This window comes from Gigantopelta aegis, chromosome 10 (assembly GCF_016097555.1).
Source record: "Gigantopelta aegis isolate Gae_Host chromosome 10, Gae_host_genome, whole genome shotgun sequence".
NCBI lineage: Eukaryota > Metazoa > Mollusca > Gastropoda > Neomphalida > Peltospiridae > Gigantopelta > Gigantopelta aegis.
Window position 1 is genome coordinate 21163334 of NC_054708.1, and position 9605 is coordinate 21172938.

The 9605-nt window shown below is 36.1% G+C and overlaps 1 protein-coding gene across 1 annotated transcript in view; it reads left to right on the forward strand.

Annotated features, from left to right (window-relative positions):
- Positions 1-674: 674 nt before the first annotated feature.
- Positions 675-9605, forward strand: part of LOC121382573 (chorion peroxidase-like) — a 29083-nt gene continuing 20152 nt past the window's right edge. Inside the window, exons 1-2 of the mRNA XM_041512048.1 lie at positions 675-801; positions 6750-6798. Of these exons, the coding sequence (XP_041367982.1) occupies positions 714-801; positions 6750-6798 (137 nt within the window). The 5' untranslated portion in view covers positions 675-713. The remainder of the gene's footprint in view (positions 802-6749; positions 6799-9605) is intronic.

Consider the following 9605-nt stretch of genomic DNA (forward strand, 5'->3'; position numbering starts at 1 on the left):
GACGAAACCGCACTCGAAGAGGTATTACGTAACTACTCGCCACATGGCCTCCACACCTGCTCTGGGTGTGTATTAGAAAAGCTCGATGACCGTCGCGCAAAAGTATTACGTAACAAGTTGCCCACATGGCTAAGTGCAATTTGGAACTGCACACGGCCTTCTAAAACAATTTATATCGCCACAGGCGAAAACAAAATTAAGAGCATGTTCCGTCACAATCTTACAATGCGGAAAACTCGGGAATGTCCCTTTAAGTAATACACAAACAAACCAAAAATCTCAAACAAACCAAAACCAAAACCAAACAAAATCACCCCCCCCCCCCCCCCCCTCCCAAAATGCCAAATACAAATAACAACAAAACATCAACACAAACGCTACTACAAATAAAATAAAAACAAACTTAAAACTTTAAAAATCATTATACGAGAATTAGCATTTATGCATGGCTCCCCCCCCCCCCCCCTCCCCCCCACACCTTAAGTATATCATATATATTTTTAGCAGAAAACAAGCAAAGCGATTAGTACAGCTTGTAATAGCTGGTGTCCCCGGGCAGACATAAGATTATATCTTGAAATATGACAATTATGGGTTGATTTTCAGCTTAGTTCAAGATGACTGTATTGCAAAACGTATAGGTGTAACACATGACTCGGAGTATATAAATCTGGCGAGTGTCGTCACCTCGTCTTTACCTAGCTGTCATCACCATGGGCGTGAGACGTTGTTTTCTGTCTGCGTGGATTCTGGCAGAATTTATTGTCTTTCTTTGTGGTGACTCGGGCTTTGCTCAAGCAGGTGAGTTTAATAGCAATATGTTTGATAAGGATAAAGCTGAAGCAGAAGAAAAAGAAGAAGATGGTGGTGGTGGTGGTGGTGGTGGTGGTGATGGTGGTGATGACGATGATGACGATGATAACGATTCTGATGGTGATAATGATGATTATGATGATGGTGGTGGTGATGGTGATGATGATAGTAATGATGGTTATAATGATGTGATGGTGGTGATGATGATGATGATGGTGATTTTAGTGAGAATGATAGTGATGGTGGTGATAATGATGATTATGAGGATGACTGTGATAATGATGGTCATGGCTGTGTGATATTGGTGATGATGATGATGGTGTAGGTCCTGACGGTTATGATACTGATGCTTATTATTGCGACAACAATGGTGATGGTAATTGTATTATTGTGTATGATGTTGGCTGAGGTTGTGATATTGATCGTAATAGTGATGAGGATCGCCATAACGATGGTAAAAATGGTGATGATAACTATGATGGTGATGGTTAACGGTGGCGAGTTGATGGGCAACTAATTACCATGATGTTGGTTACTGCGGATATATAGAGGACATTTTATGTTTTTTTGTCAAATATGATTTATATCTCATCGAGTGAAGTTTGCAATCATAACTCTCGAGTCGCGCTGACAAATTGTCAGAAATGACAATACACTGATTAGTCATAGAATTGCCTTTAGTCGTCGTCCTGCTTCTTGGTTCCTGGAGGCTTAGTAAGGAGAGGGTTTTTTTTGGAAACAGTCATTTTGGAGAAGAAAGAATGCCAGAGGTTATAGTTTTTATAAGAAGATTGATTGTACATGCTTGTTGGCAAATCCAAATGACTCGGTTGTGATAGAAAGGTTTCAATATGCCTGAGTCTTTAAGCAAATGCAGCAGACTTGTTTACACTACTATATCACTATCAATTACGTTTATTTAAATATCTAGACTGAATTATGATGCATCTGTCTGCAACATTTTCAATTATTAAATTAGCAACCGGTTACGATGATATATAAAGAGATAATGTTCAAACTGGTCAGTGACTATCTCACCTGACAGTGGTCAGTGCGGGCGACTGGCATCGGTGGTGTAGTGTGAAGTCAGTGATTTTAAAGGGATAGACTCTAGTTTTTAAATACTACGGCGTATTTTCCTCTATTAAAGCCGTTTTTGACAACTTAAATTAGAGGTACTTGCATTTTATTATTTAGAATATTAATTTTCGTACACCTGTAGTGCTTCTGGTCATCTAGGTGTTTGCAATACACCAAAATTTATGTTTCATAATTCAAAAAAACGCACGTTCGTCTTTGAAGTTATGGTTATCGAGACAAGCTCAAATTATTTTTAGACGGTATTTTCCTGCTTAAATATCACAGACTTTTGCTTCTCTCTGTTATAACCTTATCCAAATGTGTGTTGCAGGTTTGTAGATTAAACAAAACGTTAAAGGGACATTCCTGAGTTTGCTGCATTGTAAGATGTTTCCGACTAATAAAATATGTCTACAATTAAACTTACATATTAAGTATATTTTCTTGTTTAGAATATAAGTGTCTGTATATTCAATGTGTTTGTGGTCATCTTAATATTTGTAAGAAGCCTAAATTGGATTTTGTCTTTCGTCCGTACGAAAAAAGATATTTTAGGAAATAAAATAAAATTTAACCTAATACAAATATTAGAACGACCAGAAACACATTTAATATGCAGCCGCTAATATTTTATGCATAAAAATATATTTGATATGTAATTACAGTCGTTGAAAAGTCTATGTTAGTCGTTAACATCTTAAAGGGACATTCCTGAGTTTGCTGCATTGTAAGATGTTTCCGACTAATAAAATATGTCTACGATTAAACTTACATATTAAATATATTTTCTTGTTTAGAACATCAGTGTCTGTATATTCAATGTGTTTCTGGTTGTCTTAATATTTGTAAGAAGCGCAAACTGGATTTTGTCTTCAAATAATTTCGTACGTACGAACACATACTATTTTAGGAAATAAAATGAAATTTAACCTAGTACAAATATTAGAATGATCAGAAACACGTTTAATACACAGCCACTAATATTGTATGCAGAAAAGTATATTTGATATGTAATTACAATCGTTGAAAAGTCTCTGTTAATCGATAACATCTTAAAACTTGCAGCAAACTCAGGAATGTCCCTTTAAACATTGCAGCAAACTCAGGAATGTCCCTTTAAACATTGCAGCAAACTCAGGAATGTCCCTTTAAACATTACAGCAAACTGAGGAATGTCCCTTTAAGGTTAATTTTCACGAGCTGAAACTAGGGTCTGTGCCTTTAAGACTGAAAGGTCTTGACTCCAACACAGACTATGTATCGTAGATCAATGGGAAAGGTTTCAAGTGACTACAACGACATCTCTCTCACTAACCAATAACATATAACCATGAACCACTGCCCTGGGCAAACAACCTATTGTCTGTCCTATCCTCCTACAAAAAAAAAAAAGTGTAAATAATTTCACTTTGGGTTGACGAAAGAAGAAAAATTAACGTGGTTTGGAAATAACGAAATACTATTATTTTTGTGTGCAATTTATAAAGCAATTGGCTTAGAAATAAATAACTTATAGTAAATTCCATAGTATGAAAAAGGTGTTTCTTGTGGGAAGGATTATGGGTGGTTCGTTTGTGTGCTCAGAACAGGAATTCTACAAAAAAATATTACATCCATATTACTTGAGTGTTCTGGAAAAATCTAGTACGTCTGAATTTGGTCAAAATTGGGTTAGGACAATTTTTGGACTTACTAGGTTTTACCTCATCATATAACACACATGTAAGAATAAAAAATAATCCGTGGTTTCACGAATTTTGTAATGGTAAAACCTAGCAGGTCCCGAGTATTGATTCATTTATTCAGCCAAAACCTAGCAAATTGAAGTGGGGGCATTGTTCTGATACTTACTAGGTGTTCCCTCAACACATTCTTTACTATTTGTATTGGCAAAACCTAGCAAGTCGAACTAGCCAATCATGACGCAGGAAACCCAATGAGGTAAGCCCCAGAAATCCTTGATTTTAAAGATTTTGTTAATCTGTGTGCCAGGGCCAGCAAGCACACTTCAACAGTAGTTATGCACTAAAACGACTTCCACTTTTTTCAAGATGGGCATAGGACCCACCAAAGCAAGAATGTGCAGTTACCACTACTGAGTAGCATTTCCGAGGTTGAATTCCGTAAGGGTTGTCGATCACTCTTTTACAAGCAGAATTTTTGTGATGAATTTGCAGAAGTCGTGTTTTTAAAGCCAAAGTTTGATATCCTGACGTTTCCGGGAGTAATGGTGGAGCCGAGAGGCATCCCTGCAGCAAAAAAACCCCAGAAGCTCCTGAAATTAGCCGAGTGTTTTGTCCCTGCAAAGAAGAGTTTCCGGCTAGATCTGCCCAGTAATGGTGGTAGCCATGACCCTGTGGAGACAGTTGACTGATGTAGCCATCAGTGGGAAAAACTGCCAAAGTGCACAGAGCACCTTTCCATGATTGATTAATCCATTTGATTTTGGGACATTTATTTTTTATTGTGCCACCCTGTATAATTATGGAAAAATTGGACTCATGTAATCAACATTTTGATGTAGCCGGGTTCAAATTGGCCTTTTGGAAGTAAAATGTACTTTTTGTGAATGTTGGCGAATTTTGGTCCTCTTCCAAGGTCTACTGGTAATAATTGAGAGGGGGTTTCAAATGACTGGTTGTGTATTTTATATTTTGTATTTGCCCTGGAATTCAGTTAGATCGGCAGTTTGTATTTGTTCAAGATGTGTGGAATAAAGAAACCAATTTTATTGACTTGCTAGGTTATTGTTGATAAACTGTGCCATATCTGTTTTCATTCAAGGCTGGAAAAACCTAGTAAGTCAAGTTGAGATGGAACTGTCAAAATAAAAACAAAAACATGTTTTCCCTAATTTACTCTTCCTAAGTGATGAACAAATAATCACAAAGCAAGTTGTTTTGATAAGTGGCTGCTTAATCCTTGCAGGGTGTAGTTTTCGGTCAGTATCTCAAATTCAGATTTTTCTGACTTACTAGGTTTTTCCAAAACACTCAAGATTATCTGTAAAGTGTCATAGCAATACACGGGGATTCGTCTTTCAGTTATTTCTAATTCGTTAAAGGGGCATTCCTGAATTTGCTGCAGTTTTAAAGATGATATCGACCAACAGCCAATTAGTGGATGTATATTAAATGTGTTTCTGATAGTTCTAATATTTATACTATGTTAAATTTCATTTCATGTCCTAAAATATAATTTTTTCGTCAAAAAAATCCAGTTTGGGCTTCTTACAAATATTAAGACGACCAAAAACGCATTGAATATACAGGCACTGATATTGTAAACAAGAAAATATATTTAATATCTAAGTTTAATCACAGAAATATTTTATTGGTCGGAAACATCTCACAATGCAGCAAATTCAGGAAATTCCCTTGGAATCCATCATCAAATTAAAGCGAACACAAGATTAGCATATTCATATTCGTATATATGTATCAAACAGAGTCCGCAGGACAAGTACAAGTGCAAACGTGCTTGTAAAGTTATGACAGATCTATATGTCACAGTAAATTATGATATGGCAGAAGGCTGAATATCCTTAGCAGTTTGTTTGACGCGGAATTAAGATGTCGCCTAGACCGCACGTAGAACGTCGTCGAGCTTTTTAATTTACCTCCTAGGCACGACGAATGCAAGTGAACATTGATGTGCGTTGGTGGGTGGGTGGAAGTGGGTGATTGACAGATCATAAAACGACATTTCCTGCATTATACAAGTAAAAGTCGTCATGACAAATGCGGGTTAATGCAACATTTAAAAAAATGCATTTCACGATATATGTCTATATACATGTGTATATATTGAATATATAAACACCTCAGTCACGTAGAAAATTGCTGGATCAAATGAAATAATTACTTATAAATACTTCGTTACAATTATAGTAAAAAATGTCACGGTTAATAATAACAAAAAACATTTATCATTTTGTAATGTATTATTTTCAAGTTACGATGTAGGACTTTATGTTTGTAATGAACTGGACTAATTTGACTCTCTAGGTAGTGCATTTACGTCAATTCTAGTGTTTCCGGGTGCTGGTTCCCCAAATTTATTACTTTCAAGTCACCATGTAGGAATTAATATTTAAAATTTAATGGAACTGGTTTTGTTGCCCCGAAAAAGTTTGAAAACTAGATATCCTGAAATAAAATTTCCTGCATTCAATAATTACAGGGACATTCCCGAGTTTGCTGCAATTTTTAAGATGTTATCGACTAACAGAAACATTTTAACGATTGTAATTACATATAAAAATATTTTTCTGCACTCATTATATACTGTAGAATAGTGCTGGTATCAGATGTTCGCGAAAGATGAGTATGTCTTGCCCCATAAAAAAAAAATAGCAATTGATTCACCAAAGAAATGAAAAACGTATGCTCAAATTCAAAATATGGAATAGCAATAAGTCATCAGTTTGGTCAGTGATGCATCGTATTTATTAGATATCGCCTCCAAATGTCTACCACAAAAGGTTTTGAATTATCTTATGAGTCTGGACATCATAACCATGTTGGAGCAACTTATGTGCCATAATGATATGGCGTTGTTTGAAATCTGCATAAAATGATCATGCCTTAAGTCCAGTGTCCAGTGAATTAACGCATAGATCGAGGTAAAAAAATAAAATGATTTGATACCTTCACGAAGTCAGCATGACAAATGCGTGTGCATGACAACTGTTTTATAAACCACCACCATCATCATCATCATTATTATTATTATTATTATTATATTTTTGTTGCTATTTTGCAGATGTCCAAAAATGTATCACATGAGTCAAATGACCATTATTATTATTATTATTATTATTATTATATTATATTGTTGTTGTTGCTATTTTGCAGATGTGTCCAAAAATGTATCACATGAGTCAAATGACCGCAGTAAAAGACAGTAAGTTTTTTCTATGACACATTCTAATTCAATCTGTATATAACGAGGAATTTAACTGGCTAATCAAATCCATTGGTGACAATAAAACCAGCATTAACGTGTCGGAAATGTTGGGGATTCCCCCAAAGCCTATTTGCATATTCATATGCTAATTGTCGCTGTTTAGCAGGATGTACTTACTTTCAAAGTATCACCGTTGAATTTTTCCTGAAGGAAAATGTATGTTACTCTTAATCTTAAGCGTACTAGACAGGAGGAAGGGGGGGGGGGGGGGGGGATACTGCCACCCCTATTGCTGCTGCAAAACATCTAATTAGGGCAAAAAATGATACAGATATTCTCGCAGAAATGTAATCGACAAAATGTAATAATTCTACCCTCTTTACTTGTAATCGCTGTACAAATGCGTAGTAGTTCGTTTGCAACCCTACATAGCTGTTTTGCAGAAATGCTAAAATGAATAAATTATGTTATCTCGCCTTCATGTAAAATTCTTTAATCTCAGTGGTTGTTTGCCGTTGGACAAATCCCTTATACCCCTGTGGGCGGAGCCAAATTCTCTTATACCCCGTCTGTAATTTCCAACAGTTTTCAGCCACCCCAGTTAATGCTAAAGCAATAATTAGATTATAAATAACATTGATAATCAATCAAGTATACATAATTAATTTTATTTTTACTATAAAATACACTATTTCAATACTTTTAAAAGCTGCAATGTTGAACTCGGCCACCTAATTACGGCCGTGGTGTTATTGTATTAATGCGCGATTAGCAACAGTTTTTTTTTTTTTTAATATATATTTTTTTATACTACATACAGTTCTGATTAAAAAAAAAGTTTGTTTTTGTTTTTTATTAATATCTGTTTCAGACAATTTCGTATTACAAACATTTGAAGCTAAAAACTCGTTTATCTATGGAACTATTTTTCGTCACTGGCAAACGGTTTCGTTCGCGTCCGCGTGGTACGGCTCCGTTAATAAAATCATTCCCAGTCTATTTCGCTTGTGCACACTGCACGTGCTTTCCTGTGCTCGACTTGGGGGTCCTTCATTTCGTTGTTTTTGTCAGCGAAATGAAGTTTTCTACTGGGATGTATGCGGCCATTGGGTTGGATTCTTTTTTTAGCGAGATTCCTTGCCTCCACGTCATTTCTTCGTCTGACTGTCGACTTGTTTTCGTCGTGACTTGTATGAGGGCCATTCTGCAGAACGCCACGGTTGTTCGCGTTTAGTCTCTACATGTCCGAGCCTGTCCTAGCAGCACTGGAAGATTGCCACTCTAAGAAGAAATAGGAAGCGGGGTCGGTCCCTACTACTCTTTTTCTAGACTTTACCTTGCTTTATAATGATACCATCTCGTATCCTCCGGAGTCGGGCCCGTCCGCACCACTATACCAACCCATGACGACTGGACTATACCCTAGTATGATACTCTCTCTCGTTCAGACGGAACCGGCTTCTCAAGATCTGTATTTCAGCACAGCACTACACCTTCAACGTCTATCGACTGTCAATCTAGGGGTTTTGTTGACGAGATGCAACCCATCTCGTCCCTTTAAGCTGTGCACCCAAACGAGGCCTTAACATTTTTACTAATTGCTATTTTTTAAATTCTGCCCATTTCCCATCGGTAATAAGTGTTGGCATTGTCGTTATTAAAACAATAAAATATAAAATATAGAAATTAAATTAGGAGCAAAAGCGAAAACGTATTGTATTTTAATGTTCTTGCGCTTTAATTATTTTTAAGGCGTATTATGTGACACGATAATTTCCGATTTTTTTTTATTTACACAAACTATATTAATTATTTTATTAAATTTGAAAGGCGATAACTACGTTGTATTTGACCACTTGCGGACGTTAATGCTGGTTTTACCGTCACAGATATCCATTTTACCGTCTTCTGCTCGCATATTGTAATTAAAAAACAAAGGAATTTAAGTATATACACATCGCTTCATGAAAGAATGGGTATGTTTGAAAATCCAATTAACTTGGCACTATAACTAAGATCGTATAATATTTGCTAATATTTTGGTAATTTTCTGTGTCTATCAAGCGGAGAATCACAAATAACTAGGAAGTTCGATTCGTTCGCATTCACGCGCGAGCTGCTTGGTGGAAAATTTGGAAAACGCCTTTATTGTAGTCTAACATGCAAATTTAGTATGCAAATTTCCTTTGATTTTAAATTTACCATAATATACTATATGACATGCGAACGGATTTGCTGATATGAGTAAAATTACTCAGTTAATATGTATGCCCCTAATTTTAATACAATGATTATTTTATTATCCAATGAAATTTTAAGCACAGTGTCCCGAAAGCACATTATATTTGGACTGGTTGTCCATAGCTCAACAGCTAATGGACAGAGAGAGAGAGAGAGAGAGAGAGAGAGAGAGAGAGAGAGAGAGAGAGAGAGAGAGAGAGAGAGAGAGAGAGATTTCGCTCGTAAGATACCGAAACTGTTCACTCATTTCATAAAAATGGTATTACAGGGAAGCTCGTTTAGTATTCTATATATACCTTGTCAGTGAGCTGCTATTTCACGTCAATGTCTTTTGTAGCCTACACAGAGATAAGAACCAAATATCTATCAGTCTTAACTATATGCGAATAACCACCGAATATTTGTGTGTGGCTGTCGGGATGTGGAAGGTTGCATAAAACCCCACAAGGTCACTGACTGGGGTATCAATTTAATATAGAATATAATAGAATACAATAGATGTTTATCGACACCCCAGCACGAAAAATACATTGTCTGTTGGGTGTCAAAGTATGGTATATGCA